We start from the raw sequence: 19,452 nt of genomic DNA, 5'->3' as shown, positions 1-19,452 counted from the left end.
AAATGGGGTTGCTTGATAGCTTCCTTCCTGACTGGAACATACAACATATCTAAACTGAAAACCCACAAATCTCTTAGGACACATTTGGGCAATTCCATTGAAAACATTGTAACCACTCTCTCTAAAACAGAGTGTAGGAGCTCTGATACTACTGACTCCATCTTTGGCCCCACCACCTATCCATGTACCTGTGATGACCTCCCCTGGGGCCGTTTCAGGCCCCTTAGAGGTTGATGTATGCCATGACCAGAATGTGGGGAGGCTTGCTCTTGCTTTCCCTAAATTTGTTTAGATAACTAGTAGAGATAACAGTTTCCCTCCACCTACCTCCTCGATGCACAGATGGCACCATGAGGTCTGTTAAAGGTTAGCTATCAATGAATTGTATGCAGACCCTTTGACCTCACCTCAGTGCCCTCCTGACCATCCCTCCTTTCTGTAAAATCTGCAAATTTAGATCTGGACTTTGCAAAGACTAGCTGCACAGCTGCCTGGATCATCACCCTCTGGATCCTCCCTGTCAGTAAGTTACCCTGAATAAAATTCTGTAAACTGTATGGAGTTGCCTGCCTGCTTCATTTTTTGGTTTCAAAGTGCCTTCTCAGTTTGGAGGATACCTTACAGTCCCTTCTCCCCACTTTCTAACACAGGGTCTCTCAACTTTGGCACTAGTGGCTTTTTTTTTTTTTAACTCTTTTTTTAAAGTCTATTTATTTAGGGCACCTGGGTGGCTCAGTCGGTTAAGCATCTGACTCTGGCTCAGGTCATGATCTCATGGTCTGTGAGTTTGAGCCCCGCGTCAGGCTCTGTGCTGACAGCTCGGAGCCCAGAGCCTGCTTCCCTTTCTGTGTTTCCCTCTCTCTCTGCCCGTCCCCCACTCATGTTCTGTCTCTCCCGGTCTCAAAAACAAACATTAAAAAAATTTTTTTTAATAAAATCTATTTATTTATTTATTTATTTATTTTTAATTTTTTTTTCAACGTTTATTTATTTTTGGGACAGAAGGAGACAAAGCATGAACGGGGGAGGGGCAGAGAGAGAGGGAGACACAGAATCGGAAACAGGCTCCAGGCTCTGAGCCATCAGCCCAGAGCCCGACGCGGGACTCGAACTCACGGACCGCGAGATCGTGACCTGGCTGAAGTCGGACGCTCAACCGACTGCACCACCCAGGCGCCCCTATTTATTTATTTTGAGAGAGAGAGCAGGGAAGGGGGAAAGGGGGACAGTGGATCCAAAGCAGGCTCTGCACTGACAGCAGAGAGCCCGACGTGGGGCTCAAACTCATGAACTGTGAGATCATGACATGAGCCGAAGTCAGACACTTAACCAACTGAGCAACCCAGGTGCCCCAGCACTATTGATATCTGGGTCCAGATAATTCTTTGTTGTGAGGGCTCGGCTGTTTTGTGTACCATAAGATTTTTAAAAAGATGTTATTTTCTTTATTATTTCTTTAAATGTTTATTTATTTTGGGAGAGGGGGAGGAGCAGAGAGGGAGAGGATGAGAGAATCCCAAGCAGGCTCCATGCTCATCACAGAGCTTGATTTGGGGCTTGATCCCATGAGTTTGGGATCATGACCTGAGCCAAAATCAAGACACTTATGTTTAAGTGACTAAGTCACCCAGATGCCCTACGATTTTATTTTTAAGTAATCTCTCTACACCAAACATGGGGCTCAAACCCACAACCCCCAAGATCAAAAGTCATAGGCTCTACTGAGTGAGCTAGTCTGATGCCCCATGGGATCTTAAATAACATCCATGGCATCTATTCACTAGATGCTTGTAGCAATGCTCCCAGAAGAAGAACTGCTCTAGAGAATCACTTTGCACGGATACAATCATAAACACAAACCGGGACTGAAACTCTACGGTATTATTAGGTGATCATCCAGATGACCCAGGATATACTGATCATCATTTTAAAAACTTATAATCAAAACAGAGTCACAAAATTGGAAAAATACTCTGGAAAAGTGTGCCCTAATCCACTTTCCTCCAGTTTAAGAAACAATATAGCAAATTAGAGTCCTGGAAAGAACCATTTATCTTATTAACAGATGAGAAGACTAAGGTTCTTACACAACCTGCCCACCGTGCCACCCCTATAAGTAACAGAATCAAGGCCCAAAACTTCAGGAAATCTCATACCAGAGTTCTCCAACACACAGGCCTCATCCTTAACACACTGCACTCGGAAGCTTTCTTCAACAATGAACAAAGATTTACTCTGTGTGATTCCAAGGAACAGAACTAAAACATATAGGAAGCCGATTTCAATTCATTACAAGGGAAAACGTTCTAGTATGTCAGCATGTGAGGAAGGTAGAAAAAGATAACTTGATATAAACACACAAGTATTAGAAACAGTGAATACTTTGGAACATGACCTCCCTTGACAAAACGATAAATCATAGTAATAATACAGATCATCTTAGGCGATTTTTTAAATCAATTACCAATGAATTCTACCAGAAACAGGGTTCTCTCAGGGCTGAAGCAGTCATGATCAGCCCTAGAACCCTATCGGTGCCTTCTGTCCCAGCAGGGTCGGCCAGAAGCACTCCGGCCCCACTGAGCGCTACAGCCTCCAGGTTAGCTCAGACTCCACCAAGGCAATCCGCCGCAATTCTTACCCGCCTACAGGAGTCAACTACAACTCCCATCAGACAACGCGAACGGAGTGGGCGGGTATTTACCGCGCGTGGGCGGCCCTGACCAATAACGACTGTCGTTACAGCGAACAGTTTGGACGCGTTTGTAAAAGGCCGCGGCAGATGAAGAGAGAGGAGGTGAGGGCGGTCATCAGCTTCGGGCCCTGGGGCCGGGGCGGGGGGCGCAGAGCAGGAAAGGGGGCCGTGTTGACAGAAGGCGGGGGCGGCGGTGGGACGAGGGTGTAAAGCCAGGAATACCGGCGGAGAGCGTGTCCAAGGAGCAGGGTGCTTGGCCAGGTGATGCTTATGCTTAGGCCCACTTAGGGCCGGAAGTGAGCAGTCGCGCGGGAAGGATGCCGGGAAGCAGGTCCCCGAGTGATACTTCTTGGGGTGGGCCGGTGCCCGGAAGCGGGGTTCCCAGACTCGTGCCCGCAGGGCTGCTTTGGCCTTCCTCTGCTACTCCGAAGCCGCGCGGGTCTGATGGAAGCTGTCTGGCGCAGGAGTCGGGAGTCCTGGCTACTAGGCATGTCCCTTCCCCTTGTGGTTTGACAAGGAATCCTATCAGTTACAAACTCTCGTTAGATTGTCTGGTTGCTGGCAGTGAGCATTCATCAAATCACTGTCTTTGAGCCAATTTCTTCAACTGTAAGATGGTAAATAGTACCCACTTTACTGGATCGTGGTGAGCAATACCTGAGTAAATGCATGGGAGGGGCTTACGTGTACTCAGTAAAAGTTAGCAAATTTTTTTATTCATGATAATCATTCGTTCTCTTGAGTTACTGTTGCTTCACAAGCATTAAACAGCATCCCCTAAACTGTACGGCTTTGCAGCTGAACAGTACCTGGATGAAAATGCACCACTTCCAGGAATCGTGGGTGGGTTAGCTCTGCCAGCACCAGTCCCTTTACACCATCTTGCTGAGGAGGCTGTTTTGTGAACTTGACGAAAAGAGACCTCTTTTTTTAGGCAGGATTCAAATACAGGTTCTTTTCTTACCTTTTTTTTTTTTTTTTTTTTTTTTTAATTTATTTATTTATCTTGGGCGCGGGGCGGGGCAGAGGGAGAGGGATAATCCCAAGCAGGCTCTGTACTTGTCAGTACAGACCCAGGTGCAGGGCTTAAACCCACAAACCATGAGATCATGACCTAAGCCAAAATCAAGAGTCTGTCACTCAACCCACCGGAGCCACCCAGGTGCTTTGTTTGTTTGTTTTTTTGTTTGTTTGTTTTAATTGAGGTAAAATTCATGTGTAACATATGAGTTTCAGATGTACAACATGATTCAAAATTTGTATACACTGTGATGGCCACAATAAGTCTGGTTATCAGTCACCATACAAAGCTACAAAAAAAAAATTGTTTTTCCTTGTGATGAGAACTTTTAAGATTTATTCTCTTGGCAGCTTTCAAATATTCAATATAATATTATCTCCTGTAGTCATCATGCAGTACATTCCCACGACTTGCTTATTTTATATCTGGAAGTTTGTACCTTTGACCGCTTTCACCCATTTCTCCTACCCTCTCACCCCCTTGCCCTCTGGCAATCACCAGTCTTTTTTTTATATGTATGAGTTTTGTTTTATAGATTCCACATATAAGTGAAGTTACATGGTATTTGTCTTTCTCTGTCTTATTTCAGCATAATACTGTTGAGGTCCACCCACATTGTTGCAGATGGCAAGATTTCCCTCTTTTTTATGTCTGAGTAGTATTCCATTTTATACACACACACACATGCTCACACAAGTCTTTATCCATTCATCCATTGATGGACACTTAGGTTGTTTCCATATCTTGGCTATTATAAATAATACTGCAGTGAACATAGAGCTGCATATATCTTTTCAAATTAGCGTTTTCATTTTCTTTGGCAAATACAGTTTCTTTACAAGTTGTGTTACCTGTTTGTATATGCTTGCAGTATAGAATCTATAATAAGTAATACTAGTTCATGTTTAAAATTCAAATAGTATAGAACAGTGAAATGTAAGTCTCCCTCCTACTGTTTCCCAAGTTCTAAGTCACTTCTGGACCATGGACATATTGTGTGTGTGTGTGTGTGTGTGTGTGTGTGTGTGTGTGTGTGCGTGCATGCACCCTATCTTTTTTTCTCTTTTAAACCAGGAGTATCATATATGAAGTGCCTTTTTTCACTCCACAGTATATCTTGATATTTGTTCCTTACCAGTACATATAGATCTATCTCATTCTTTTTAATCCCTTTATAGTAGCATGTTGTATGCCTGCACCATAATTTTTTAGTCAGCCCTTAAGACTGTTTCCATTCTTGTGCGGTTCTGAATAACTTTGCATGGAGTACCCCTGTACGTGCTTTGTGTACATGTGAGAGTAGAATTCATGAAATCTTAAAAGTGGAATTGCTATGTCCAAATATATGTTTTACATTTATTTTATTTACATCCCTTTAAAGAGGATGTTGCAGTTTATGTCCCTACCAACAATGTGCAATACCTGCTTCTCCACATCCTCATGAACACAGTAATAACAGTTATCCTTTTTGTCATTTTGCCAAAGTATTGTCTTGTTTTAATTTGCCTCTTGCTCATTGTAAGACATAATTTTGGATGTTTAAAATCACTTTTCTTTTTTGGGGGCGCCTGAGTGGCTTAGTCAGCTAGGCATCCAATTCGATTTGGGCTCAGGTCATGATCTCACAGTTCGGGGGTGTGTCTGGCTTTTTTTACTTAGTATATTTCAAGGTTCATAAAGCATGTATCAGAATTTCATTCTCTTTTAGGGCCAAATAATATCCCATTGTGTGGATATGCCACATTTTGTTTATCCATTCGTCAGTTGTTGGATATTTGGATTGATTCCACTTTCTAGCTATTATGAATACTCCTACTGTGAACATACATGTACAAATTTTTGTGTGTTTTCAATTGTCTTGGATATATATTCTCTTGGAAGTCATATGGTAACACTGTTTAACATTTTGAGGAACCACCGACAATCAGTTTTCCAAAATGACTGCCATTTTACAATACCATCAACAATGTGTGAGGGCTCCAGTTATTCAATATCCATGACAATACTTGTTATTGTCTGCCTTTTTTAGTCATTAATGGCTGTATAGTGGCGTCACATTGTGGTTTTGATTTGCAATTTCCTGATTACATGATGTTGAACATCTTTTCATTTGTTTCTTGGCTATTTATTTTCTTTGGAGAAATATCCATTCAGATCCTTTGTGTGTGTGTGTGTGTGTGTGTGTGTGTGTATGTATTTTAAGTTTATTTATTTTGAGAGAGAAAGCACAAATGGGGGAGGGGCAGAGAGAGGGAGAGAGAGAGAATCCCAAGCAGGATCTGCACTGTCAGCCTGGAGCCCCATGTGGGGCCAGAACTCATGAACCCATGAGATCATGACCTGAGCCAAAGTGAGATGTTTAACTGACTGAGCCACCCAGGCACCCCTATAGATTTTTTTAAAGTTTTATTTATTTATTTTGAGAGAGGGAGAGAGAGAGAATCCCAAGGAGGCTCCCTTTATTAGCAAAGAGCCTGACACAGGACTCAGCCCCACAAACTGTGAGATCATGACCTGAACTGAAATCAAGAGTCGGACATTTAACCAACTAAACCACCCACCCAGGCACCCCTCTTTGCCTGGTTTTATTTTATTATTATAATTTTTATTTTTTTATAGTTTATTTTGAGAGAGTGAGCATGAGTGGTGGAGAGGCAGAGAGAGAGGGATAAAGAGAGAATCTCAAGCAGGCTCCACGCTGTCAGCATGGAGCCAGATGTGGGGCTTGAACTCACGAACCATGAGATCATGAGCTGAGCTGAAGTCAGACACTAAACTGACTGAACCACCCAAGTGCCCTTTCCTGGTTTTAAATTAGATTATCTGTCTTTTTATTGTTGACTTGTAACAAAGTCTTGTAATCTATTCTGGACACAAGTCCCTCATCATACATATGACTTGCAAATATTTTCTCTCAGGCTGTGGTTGTCTTTTCACTTTCTTGATGGTGCTGGTTGAAGCACAGATGTTTTTAATTTTGATGAAGTTCAATTTTTCTCTTTTTTCTTTTGTCATCTATGCTTTCGGTGGCATATCTAAGAAACCATTGCTTTATCCAAGGTCACAAAGATTTACCCTTAAGTTTTCTTCTAAGAGTTTTATAGTTTTAGCTCTTAACATTTATGTCTGTGATCCATTTTGAGTTAAATTTTGTATACAGTGTGAGGTATGGATCCAACTTATTTTTTTTTTTTTTCCAACTTGATTCTTTTAGAGATGGATATCCACTTGTCCTAGCACCTTTTGTTCATCGGACTATTCTTTCCCCATTAAATGATCTTGGCATCCTTGTCAAAAATCAGTGGAGCATAAATGTGAGAGATTATTTCTGACCTCTTAATTATATGCTTGATTAATTAATTATATGCTGTTGCTCTGTATATCTACCCTCGTGCCAGTACCTTCTTGTCTTTTTAGCCCTCAGCTTTTTTGAGATATAATTGACATAACATCATGTAAGTTTAAGGTGTTCAGTATGATTTGATACACTTACACAGTGCAAAATGATTACCACCAAGGCATTAGCTAACACCTCCATCGTGTCATATAATTACCATTTTTGTGTATGATGAGAACGTTTAACATCTCTCTTAGCAGCTTTCAGCTATTAGCTGAAGTATATTAGCAATATAATATACTATTATTAACGATAATCACCATGCTGTACGTTAGATCCCCAGAATTTATTCATCTTATAACTGGAAGTTTGCACTGTTTGACTGATATCTCCCCATTTCTCTCACCCCTCAATCCTTGGCAGTCCATTCCATCCTCTGTTTTATGAGTTTGGCTTTTTAAGATTATACATATAAGTAAAATCATACAGTATTTGTCTTCTCTGTCCACATTGCCTTGATTTGCTTTATAGTAAGTTTTGAAATCAAGAAGTGTGAGGGGTGCCTGGGTGGCTCAGTCGGTTAAGCATCTGACTTCGGCTCAGGTCATGGTCTCACGATTCATGAGTTCGAACCCCACATCAGGTTCTGTGCTGGTGGCTCGGAGACTGGAGCCTGCTTTGGATTCTGTGTCTCCCTCTCTCTCTGCCCCTGCCCTGCTCACTCTCTCTCATTCTCTCTCACAGAAACAAATAAACATTAAAAAAAAAAAAAAAGAAGAAGAAGAAGTGTGAGTCCTTGTACTGTGTTCTTCTTTCTCAAGATTGTTTTGGCTCTACCAGGTGCCTTGCATTTCTATATAAAATTTAGGACCACCTCGTCAGTTTGCAAAAAAAAATCTGAGATTTTGATAGGGATTATGTTGTATCTGTAGATCAGTTGGGGGAGTAGTGCCTTCCTAACAATATTAGTTTTCCAGTCTGCAAGCATGACATGCTTTTCCATTTTGCTAGGTCTTTAATTTCTTTTGATGACGTTTGAAGTTTTCAGTGTACAAGCCTTGCACTTCTTTTTTTCTTCAAGTTTTTTTTCACCTTTGTACTTAGCTTATGATATATTTTTCCATGCAGAAAATTTTCATTTTTATGTAATCAAATATAATCAGTATGTATGTATGTATTTATTTATTTTAAGTAAGTTCTACAACCCAATGTGGGGCTTGAACTCATGATTCTGAGATCAAGAGTCGCATTCTCTACTGATTTAGCCAGCCAAACCCCCTCAGTCTAATTTTAGAATGGGCGAGGGGTGCTTGGGTGGCTCAGTCAGGGGAGGGTCTGACTCTTGATCTCAGGGTTGTGAGTTCAAGCCTGGTGTTGGGCGTGGAGCCTACTTTAAAAATTAATAATAGGGGCGCCTGGGTGGCGCAGTCGATTAAGCGTCCGACTTCAGCCAGGTCACGATCTCGCAGTCCGGGAGTTCGAGCCCCGCGTCAGGCTCTGGGCTGATGGCTCGGAGCCTGGAGGCTGTTTCTGATGCTGTGTCTCCCTCTCTCTCTGCCCCTCCCCCGTTCATGCTCTGTTTCTCTCTGTCCCAAAAATAAATAAAAAACGTTGAAAAAAAAATTTTTTTAATTAATAATAAAGTAAAACGAGCAAAATCTTTTGATAGTATTTCCCCAAAGAGATCGATGTGGCTAAAGAAGCATGTAATATGTTGCTCAACATCATTATTCGTTAGAGAAATGCAAGTTAAAAGCACAGGGAGGTACCACTTTACACCTACTATAACCAAATGGTCATAATAAGGCCAGGGGCTCCAGGGTGGCTCAGTCGGTTAAGCATCAGACTCTTGATTTCAGCTCAGTTCATGACCTCGTGGTTCATGCGAGTGAGCCCCATGTAGGGGTCTGTGCTAAAAGCAAGGAGCCTGCTTAGGATTCTCTCTCTTCCTCTCTTTCTGTCCCTCCCTTGCTCTCTCGCTCTCTCTCAAAATAAATCAATAAACATTTTTTTTGAAAGAAGAAGATAATAATACATGTTGGCCAGGAAGAGAAGAGGAGAAGCAGGAACCCTCTTATGTTGCTGGTATGAATATAACAATGCTTTTCAGTTTGGAAAGCAGTTTGGTCATTTCTTAAAAAGTTTAAGTTAAACTATGACCCTGTAATTCTACTTCTAGGTATCTAGATACCCAAGAGAAATGAAGATCCTTGTCTACATGGGGACTTGCATGTTAATGTTCTCAGCAGCATGTTGATAATAGCCACAAATTGGAAACAGAACAGTTATCTGTCTGCTGGTGAATGGATAAGCAAAATGATATATCCATACAATGGAATGCTTTTCAGCAATATAAGCAAATGAATTACTAATACATGCTACAATGTGGTTCAACCTTGAAAACAGCATGTTGAATGAAAGAATACAAACACATTAAAATACAAAATCTCACATATTGTATGATTCCATCTATATGAAATGTCCAAAAAATCTAAATCTATAGAGACAATAAGACAGATTAGTGATTGCCTGGGGGTAGGAATGGTAATTGACTGCAAATGGCCAGAGGGGTCTTTTTAGGGTGAGAGAAGTGTTCTCAAACTGGACTGTAGTGATGGATGCCTACCTCTATAAGTATAATGACTGTCATTGAATTGTATGCTTAAAATGGATGAATTTTGTGGTCTATAAAATATACCTCAATAAAGAGGTTTCTTAAAAAAACACACAAACACACTAATACAGTCAGGCTTCTGGGGTTTCTGTCATTTAGGCCATGATCATTCTGATATCCTTAAAAAATGTTAAATCCCCTCCCTTTGTCCTACTATGTTAACAGTTCCAACTTGTATACTTGAACATTTTAATCTGCCTTGAATTTATTTGAGTATATAAAGTGAGATAGGGTAAGATATGTTTAATGATAATTTTTGCCCCTAAATTTTGCTTTTATATTGTATAATTTTAGGAGACTTGTATATATATTTCCTTCCTTCTCCTGATATGTTGACAGCATATCATACTTGGCTGTTCTATACCTTGCTTTTCTTTTTTTTTTTTTTTAATTAAAAAAAATTTTTTTAACGTTTATTTATTTTTGAGACGGAGAGAGACAGAGCATGAACAGGGGAGGGGTAGAGAGGGAGACACAGAATCTGAAACAGGCTCCAGGCTCTGAGCTGTCAGCACAGAGCCCAATGCGGGGCTCGAACTCACGGACCATGAGATCATGACCTGAGCCGAAGTCTGCCGCTTAACTGACCAAGCCACCCAGGCGCCCCTATACCTTGCTTTTCTACATGTCTTAAAGATCTGAAAAATCAACACATAAGAAACTTTCTCAGTCTTTATTTAAATAAATGTAGAATATTTTATTTTTTGGAAAGTATTCCAATTATATGGATATACCATAATTCAACCACTTCCTTCTTTTTTTTCTTAAATTTTTTTAATGTTTATTTTTTGAGAGAGAGAGAGACAGAGCATGAGTCGGGGAGGGGCAGAGAGAGGGAGACATAGAATATGAAGCAGGCTCCAGGCTCTGAACTGTCAGCACAGAGCCTGACGCAGGGCTCGAACTCACAAACTGTGAGATCATGACCTGAGCCAAAATCTGACGCTTAACCAACTGAGCCACCCAGGCGCCCCCAACTAGTTCCTTCTTGGTGGGCGTTAGGTTGTTTCTAATGTTTTGCTGTTACAAAAGTGCGATAGTGAATAACCTTATATATCCCACATTTCATATGTGGGAGAATATCTGTAAGATAAATTCTAATTAGTGCAATTACTGTGTCAAAAGAAATATGCAGAGGGGGCAGAGGGGCGCCTGGGTGGCTCAGTCAGTTAAACCTCCAACTCTTTTTTTTTTTTTTAATTTTATTTTATTTTTGAGAGAGAGAGAGACAGAGTATGAGTGGTGGAGGGGCAGAGAGAGAGGGAGACACAGAATGCAAAGCAGGCCTCAGGCTCCAAGCCATCAGCACAGAGCCCCACACCGGGCTCAATCTCACCAACTGTGAGATCATGACCTGAGCTGAAGTTAGACCCTGAACCAACTGAGCCACCCAGGTGCCCCAAGCCTTAAACTCTTGATTTCAGTTCAGGTCATGATTTTATAGGTTTGTGAATTGAAGTTCCGTGGCAGGCTCTGCCCTAATAGTATGGAGCCTGCTTGGGATTCTCTCTCTCACCTCTCTCTGCCCCTCCCCTGCTTGTTCACACACATTCTCTCTCTCTCTCTCTCTCTCTCTCTCTCTCTCTCTCCCTCTCTCAATAAATAAATAAATAAATAAATTTTTTTAATTAAAAAAAAAAAAGTAAGGGCACCTGAGTGGCTCAGTTGATTAAACATCCAACTTTGGCTCAGGTTATGATCTCACAGTTTGTGAGTTCAAGCCCCATGTTGGGCTCTCTGCTGTCAGCACAGAGCCCATTTCAGATCCCCCATCCCTCTCTCTCTCTGCCCCTCCCCTGCTTGCATATTCTCTTTCTCAAAAATAAACATTAAAAAAAAGTAATAATAAAATAAAAAAAATTTTAAATATGCAGAGAAAACATCAGATTACTCCAAATTAAGGGACACTCTATAAAATACCTGACTCTTCAGAATTACCGAGATTATGAACAACCAGGAAAGAAAGCTCCAAGAAGACTAAGAAGACATGACAAATGCAATGTGGTATTTTGGATTGGAACAGAAAAAAGGAGAAAGTCTAGTTTAGTTAATAATAATGTACTAATGTTGGCTTCTTAGTTTTGACGAATGTCCTGTGGTAATAATATATGATGTTAACTTTGGGGGAAACTGAGTGAAAGGTATCTGGGAACTCTCTATTTTATCTTTGCAACTTCTCTGAAAATGTGAACTTATTCTAAAATAAAAAGTTTATTGTTGGGGTGCCTGGCTGGCTCAGTCAGTAGAACATGCGACTCTTGATCTCAGAGTTCTAAGTTTGAGCCCCATGTTGGGTGTAGAGATCACTTTAAATTAAATTAAAAAAAAATCTTTAAAAAAATATTTAAAAAAAAATTATTCTTAAATAAGTGCCATTAGGAGGTTCCTGCATGGTTCAGTCAGTTGAGCATCCAACTCTTGTTTTCAGCTCGGGTCATGACCTCACAGTTTCTGAGTTTGAGCCCTACATGGGGCTGTGCATTGACAGTGCAGAGCCTGCTTGGGACTCTCTCTCTCTCTCTCTCTCTCTCTCTCTCTCTCTCTCTCCCTCTCTCTCTCTCTTCCTCTCCTCCTTGTGCTCTCTCTCTCTCAAATAAACTTAAAAAAAAAAAAGTGCCATTGGTGGAAAAACTGGTGAATCCTAATAAAGTCTGTATGTAGTAGAATTGATAGTATTGTACCAATGTTAAAACCTTAGTGTTGACAAATCTCTCACGATTCGATAAGATGTTAACACTTGGGGAGGCTGGGTGGGTATACAGGAATCTCTCCGATTTTTTTTATCTTTTCTTTACATCTAAAGTTATTCCCAAATTAAAAGTTATTGTTAAAGAAGTGTGCATTTTTTTTATTTTGAAAGATACTAACAAATTGCCCTCTTCAGAGAATAACCCAAAAGTAAAATAAAAAATAAAAGGAGAGTGGAATTCCTATGATGATGCTAAAACTACAGCACCTTAAGGCTTCACCATGTATAATTGGCAAACCAGTTCCTCCCTTAATGAACAAAGTTATTTTTTTCCCATTTTAATGATATGTTAAGTCATCATCATCAATGTAATTTGGAAATTGATTAATTCCGGGGGTGACTGGGTGACTCATTGGTTGGATGTCCAACTCTTGACTTTGGCTCAGATCATGATCTCACAGTTTGTGAGTTCAAGCCCTGAGTGAGGCCCCAAGCTGACAGCATGAAGCCTACTTGGGATTCTCCCTCTCTCTCTCTCTCTCTCTCTCTCTGCCCCTCCCCTGCTCATGTATGTGCACAGGAATGCCTGCTTCTCTCTCCAAAATAAATAAATTTAAAAAATTAAAAAGAATTCTTTAAAAATAGAAATAAATTTTTATTAAGCTTTCATATATATTTTTATTTATACATATATTTATATATAATATATATTTATTGTTTATATTTATATAAATGTATATAAATATATATTCGTATATTATATTTTATATATTCTATAGTTTAATATATTTATATATTAATATATGTTAATGTGTAAATAATTATATTGATATTAATTAATATATTGTATATTATATGTATAGATTTATATTTTATATATTATATTTATATATATTTTTATAAATATATACATATATTTAAATATATATTTATATATTTTTATATGTTTATATTTTATTTATATATACATATATATTTTTTATTTTGCAAATGAAAGCCAACCTGAAACTCAGAAGTTAAACTTGGTCAAAGAAATAACTGGTGGTAAAGAGCAAACTAAATATTCTATCTTTTGACTTTGGAACAACATTCTCTCTTAAGAACCCACGTGTGGCTGAATGAAAATACCTGCTAAAGAAGTTTATTGGCCTAGAAAGGAAATGCTGTGTAAACAAACTAATGTCTCTGGATTAGGGTTTTGTTTTTTTAAAGCTTATTTATTTATTTAAACTTTTTTTTTTTATTTATTGTCAAGTTAGCTAACATACAGTGCAGTATTGGCTTCAGGAGCAGATTCCTGTGATTCATCACTTACATACAACACCCAGTGCTCACACTAACAAAGTGCCCTCCTCAATACCCATCACCCATTATCCCCACTCCCCCAGTCGTCCACCCCCAATTAACCCTCAGTTTGTTCTCTGTATTTAAGAGTCTGTTATGGTTTGGCTCCCTCTCTGTATCTTATTTTTCCTTCCCTTCCCTTATGATCATTTGTTAAGTTTCTCAAATTCCACATATGAGTGAAATCATATGGTATCTGTCTTTCTCTGACTGACTTCATTTTGCTTAGCATAACACCCTCCAGTTCCATCCTCATAGTTGCAAATGGCAAGATTTCATTCTTTTTCATCACCGAGTAGTGTTCCATTGTATATATGTGTGTGTGTGTGTGTGTGTGTGTGTGTGTGTGTGTGTGTGTGTGTATACACACCACATCTTCTTTATCCATTCATCAGTTGATGGACATTTGGGCTCTTTCCATATGTTAACTATTGTTGATAGCGCTGCTATTAACATTGGGATGCATATGTTTCTTCATATCAACACTCCTGTATCCTTTGGATAAATTCCTAGTAGTGCTATTGCTGGGTATGGGGTAATTCTGTTTTTACTTTTTTGAGGAACCTCCATGCTGTTGTCCAGAGCGGCTGCACCAGTTTGCATTCCCACCAACAGTGCAAGAGGGTTCCCCTTTCTAAACTTTTTTTAAAGTTTATTTATCTTGAGAGAGGTGGGGGGAGAGGCAGAGAGAGGGAGACAGACAGAATCCCAAGCAGGTTCCATACTGGCAGCACAGAGCCCAGTGCAGGCTCACCATGAGATCATGGCCTCAACCAAAACCAAGAGTCAGATGCTTAACCAACTGAGCCACCCAGGTGCCCCACTTGTTTATTTTGAGAGAGAAAGAGAGAGCGTGTGTGGGGGGAGGGGAACAGACAGAGGGAAAGAGAATTCCAAACAGGCTCATGCTGTCAGCATGGAGCCTGATGCAGGGCTTGATCCCACGAACTGTGAGACCATGACCTGAGCCGATATCGAGAGTCAGACACTTAACAGACTGAGCCACCCTGGCTCTCCTAGATTAGGGGTGTTTAATGGGTGACTTAGCCTCCCAGAAGACATTCAGCAATATCTGGAAACTATTTGTTTGTTTGTTTAACATAGGGAGGAAGAGTTGACTGCTATTGGCATCTGGTGGGTAGAGACCCTGGATGCTACCAAACATTCTACAATGTATAGAACTCTTCCCTACAACAAAGAATGTCAGCCCTAAATGTCAGTAGTGCCAAGGTGGAAAACTGCAGTAGATTATATTTCACGAAGCTTTATTCACTTAGTGGATACATCACAACGTATTACAGTTGGGCCCTTAATTTATAGCACTAATGAAAACGTGGGCATTCTTAGACTTTCCTTATTTGTACTTTACAATTTGTTGATTAGCAAATAGACTATAGAAAATGTGGAAGGAAAATACTTCCTCAACATCATCCTTTGGGGTCAGGGGGCAAGAGCAATACTAACAGCCAATTTCAACATCACAAGCAGATTGCCTTAAAAATATATATTGAAATTTGGGGCACCGGGCTAGATCAGTCTGTAGAGCACATGACTCTTGATCTCAGGGTTGTGAGTTCAAGCCCCACGTTAGGTGTAGAGATTACTTAAAGGGGTACCTGCGTGGCTGAGTCAGTTAAGTGTCCAACTCTTGATTTCTGCTCAGGTCATGATATCACCATTCGTGAGTTCGAGCCCTGCATCAGCCTACAAGCTGAATGTGGGGCTTGCTTGGGATTCTCTCTCTGCCCCTCCCCTCCCCCTGGGCAAACTTTAAAAAAAGATTTTTTTTAGTATTTTTTTTAAGTTTATTTTTGAGAGAGAGAGTGTTGAGGGACAGAGAGAAAGAGAATCCCAAGCAGGCTCTGCACTGTCAGCATAGAGTCTGAGGCAGGGCTCAAACCCACAAACCATGAGATCATGACCAGAGCTGAGATCAAGAGTCAGACACTCAACCAACTGAGCCACAGGCACCCCCCAAAAAAACTTTTTTTAAAAAAATGTTTATTTTTGAGAGAGAGGGAGAGGGAGCACGCGCACAAGTGGGGAAGAGGCAGGGAGAGAGGGAGACAGAATCTGAACTCCAGGCTCTGAGCTGGCAGCACAGAGCCCAATGCGTGGCTCACACCCACAGACCGTGAGATCATAACCTGAGCCAAAGTCAGACGCTTAACCAATTGAGCCACCCAGGCGCCTGCCACCCCCCCATCTTAATAAAATATTTTATTATTTTTTTAACGTTTATCTTTGAGAGACAGAATGCGAGCGGGGGACGGGTAGAGAGAGAAAAGAGGAAGACACAATCCGAAGCCAGCTCCAGGCTCTGAGCTGGACCACAGAGCCTGATGAGGGGCTGGAACCCATAAACCGTGAGATCATGACCCAAGCCAAAGTCGGACGCTTAACCGACTGAGCCACTCAGGCTCCCCATAAAGTTCAACATTAAGAAAAAAAAAAAGATTTTATTGGTTCGTGAGTTTGAGACCATTTTGGGCTCTGTGCTGAGTGCTCAGAGCCTGGAGCCTGCTTCTGATTCTGTGTCTCCCTCTCTCTCTGCCCCTCCCCTGCTCATGCTCTGTCTCTCAAAAATGAATAAACATTAAAAAAATTTTTTTAATGTTGAACTTTAATTAATAATATGCATGCTGAATTGATGTCTGCAAACTACTTCGAAATACAGTAAAATATAAGAGGGATTGATGGATGGAGAAAGGAATAAATAGACATGTGATAAAGCAAATATAGTAAAATGTTAATTGTAGAATCCAGTGGGTGGGCATATGGAGGTGCACTGTATAATTCTGTTTTTTTTAATATTTGAAAATTTTCATAATATTAGAGGGGAAATTAAAAGCAGAGATTCACACTCTTCCTAACAGACACTGGAAACCACATTGCTGATTTTGCTGGGTGACCTCAGGCAAGTTACTTTTTATATAAATTAAAAAATTTAAAAAAAAAATTTTTTTTTAACTTTTATTTATTTTTGAGACAGAGAGAGACAGAGCATGAACGGGGGAGGGGCAGAGAGAGAGGGAGACACAGAATCGGAAGCAGGCTCCAGGCTCTGAGCCATCAACCCAGAGCCCGATGTGGGGCTCGAACTCACAGACCGCGAGATCGTGACCTGAGCTGAAGTCGGCCGCTTAACCGACTGAGCCACCCAGGCGCCCCTAAAAATTTTTTAAGAAGCGCCTGGGTGGCTCAGTTGGTTAGGCATCCGACTCTTGGTTTTGGCTCAGGTCATGATCTTGCGATTCGTGGGTTCAGGCCCAGCATCGGGCTCTGAGCTGATGGTGCAGAGCCTGCTTGGGATTCTGTCTTCCTCTCTCTCTGCCCTTTCCCTACTTGCTCTCTATCTATCTCTCTGGCAAAAATAAATATATAAACATTAAAAAAAAATTTTTTTTAAGTTTTTTTAGCATTTTGTTTGGGTTTCTTTTTTTTAAGCTTATTTGAGAGAGAGAGAGAGAGAGAGAGAGAGAGAGAGAGAGAGAGAGAACCCTAAGCAGGCTCTGCGCTGTCAGCTTAGAGCCCAGTGCGGGGCTCAATCCCATGAACTGTGAGATCATGACCTGAGCCAAAACCAAGAGTCAGAGGGTCAACCAGCTGAGCCATGTTTTGTTTTGTTTTGTTTTGTTTTGTTTTGTTTTGTTTTGTTTTGTTTAAGTAATCTCTATGCCCAGTGTGGGGCACAAACTCATGACCCCAAGATCAACAATCACATTCTCTACTGACTGAGCCAGCCAGGTGCCTCAAGTTACTTAACTTTTTAATTTTCCTGTGAAGAGTGGTGGTTGTTTGGCTCAAATGAGATCCTAGTATTGTGAGGTTCTAATGAAATAATGTGAAAGCGCTTTGACTAGCATAAAGCACTCTAAGATGCAATACATTATTATTAAGAAGGATGCGTATTTGTGTATCATGGCTCTGGGTGTTCTTGACAACTCTGTGTAATGAATGACATTAGCACTGTTTTACCTGCTTTAAATTAGAAGTACAAGCCAAGCATTTCCATAAGAATTTTTGTCAAATATTTTTCAAATATCTATGAAAGACTCAGATTCCTATTCTAAGAGGAGAGACTTTTGTATAACTTTAACATTTTTTCTTGTTTTGTAGACTGCCAAGATCTCCACTTAGGGCAGTTGGGAATCTTCGACTCTGGAACACTGGGCAGGAGCTTTGCCATTGGCTGCCCAAGAAAGGGGAGGCAGAATGTCTGCATTGTTACACCATAGAGTTCAAACTTCAAAAGACTTTGGGTTAAACAGTATCATTTACTCTGCAAATGATTGTGTCTTTGCCTGTCTTCTATGATCATCCTAAACTAATGAAACACCTTTCAGGTCTTATGGATTCAGGTTACACTGTATTCTGGATGCTGTGGCAGCTGATACAGGTAGGATAGGCTTGCGTTTTATGGGAAATGTTGGAAAGGAAAGAACTCATCTCTCCAACTCTCCAGTTCTTATTCAAATTAAACATCTGTGCATGTAAAAATTAGGTTAACTAATCTAGAAAACAGTGCTGTTGTAGAAAACAGTGCTGAACCTAGAGAAATGCTTTAGTTGTTAGGTTTTTAAAAATATATAACAATGTGAAAGGCAAAGTTTCCTTTTGCTTGATGGCTTAAGTGAATGTTCCGTTATGAGGGTACAATTTGAAAATGGTAGATTATTTCTTTACATTTTATTTTCTGTACTAAATCTTATAAATGATTTTAACTTGGTGTGTGTATATGTATGAGTGTGTATTCATGTTGATGGGTTTATTGCTCTTTCTAGGGCCTTTGAAAAATGGAGCCAAACTCTCTGAGGACTAAAGTCCCAGCTTTCTTGTCTGATTTGGGGAAGGCCACACTGAGGGGAATCAGAAAATGTCCCCGATGCGGCACATACAATGGAACCCGGGGACTGAGTTGTAAGAACAAGACATGTGGAACCATATTCCGCTACGGTGCACGGAAGCAGCCTAGTGTTGAAGCTGTCAAAATCATAACAGGCTCTGATCTGCAGGTTTACTCGGTGCGGCAAAGAGACCGGGGCCCCGATCACCGGTGCTTTGTGGAGCTAGGTGTGTCAGAGACGACAATCCAGACGGTGGATGGGACAATCATCACTCAGCTGAGCTCTGGACGATGTTATGTTCCCTCATGCCTGAAAGCTGCCACCCAGAGCGTTGTGGAGAATCAGTGCCAGCACATCAAGCTGGCAGTGAACTGCCAGGCAGAAGCCACCCCTCTGACTCTGAAAAGCTCAGTCCTGAATGCAATGCAGGCCTCCCCAGAAACCAAGCAGACCATCTGGCAGCTGGCCACAGAGCCCACAGGTCCCCTTGTACAGAGGATTACTAAAAACATTTTGGTGGTGAAATGCAAGGCAAGCCAGAAGCATAGTTTGGGGTATTTGCATACATCCTTTGTGCAGAAAATCAGTGCCAAAAGCTTGCCCGAGCGCCGGTTCTTCTGCTCCTGCCAGGCTCTGAAATCGCATAAGTCGAATGCCTCCAAGGATGAGGTGGCCCAGAGGTGTATTCATTTCTTTGCTTGCATCTGTGCCTTTGCCAGTGACGAGACATTGGCTCAGGAATTCTCAGACTTCCTAAATTTTGATTCCAGCGGTAGGTGGTGTGTTGACACAGTTACTCTGTTTTTCTAAAATGGCAATGAAAGAGTTCCCTGATGGCATTTGGA

General features: G+C 40.8%; 2 protein-coding genes across 3 annotated transcripts in view; both read left to right on the top strand.

Annotated features, from left to right (window-relative positions):
* TIA1 (TIA1 cytotoxic granule associated RNA binding protein) overlaps positions 1–757 on the top strand; it is a 43,010-nt gene extending 42,253 nt beyond the window's left edge. The window contains exon 10 of the transcript XR_007150858.1: positions 746–757. The gene's annotated coding sequence lies outside the window, so the exon portion shown is untranslated. The remainder of the gene's footprint in view (positions 1–745) is intronic.
* Positions 758–2,738: 1,981 nt separating this feature from the next.
* The window catches only part of CA3H2orf42 (chromosome A3 C2orf42 homolog), a 33,688-nt gene continuing 16,974 nt past the window's right edge, over positions 2,739–19,452 (top strand). Inside the window, exons 1-3 of one of the 2 annotated variants that reach the window (XM_047854036.1) lie at positions 2,739–2,797; positions 17,880–18,159; positions 18,545–19,379. In XM_047854036.1, coding sequence (XP_047709992.1) covers positions 18,557–19,379 — 823 coding nt within the window. In that variant the 5' untranslated portion in view covers positions 2,739–2,797; positions 17,880–18,159; positions 18,545–18,556. Of the gene's footprint in view, positions 2,798–2,920; positions 2,957–17,879; positions 18,160–18,544; positions 19,380–19,452 lie in introns of those variants that run through there. The other variant, XM_047854037.1, reaches the window with a different exon arrangement.

The sequence above is a fragment of the Prionailurus viverrinus genome, chromosome A3, assembly GCF_022837055.1.
Source record: "Prionailurus viverrinus isolate Anna chromosome A3, UM_Priviv_1.0, whole genome shotgun sequence".
NCBI lineage: Eukaryota > Metazoa > Chordata > Mammalia > Carnivora > Felidae > Prionailurus > Prionailurus viverrinus.
This window is presented reverse-complemented; position numbering and strand designations above follow the sequence as displayed.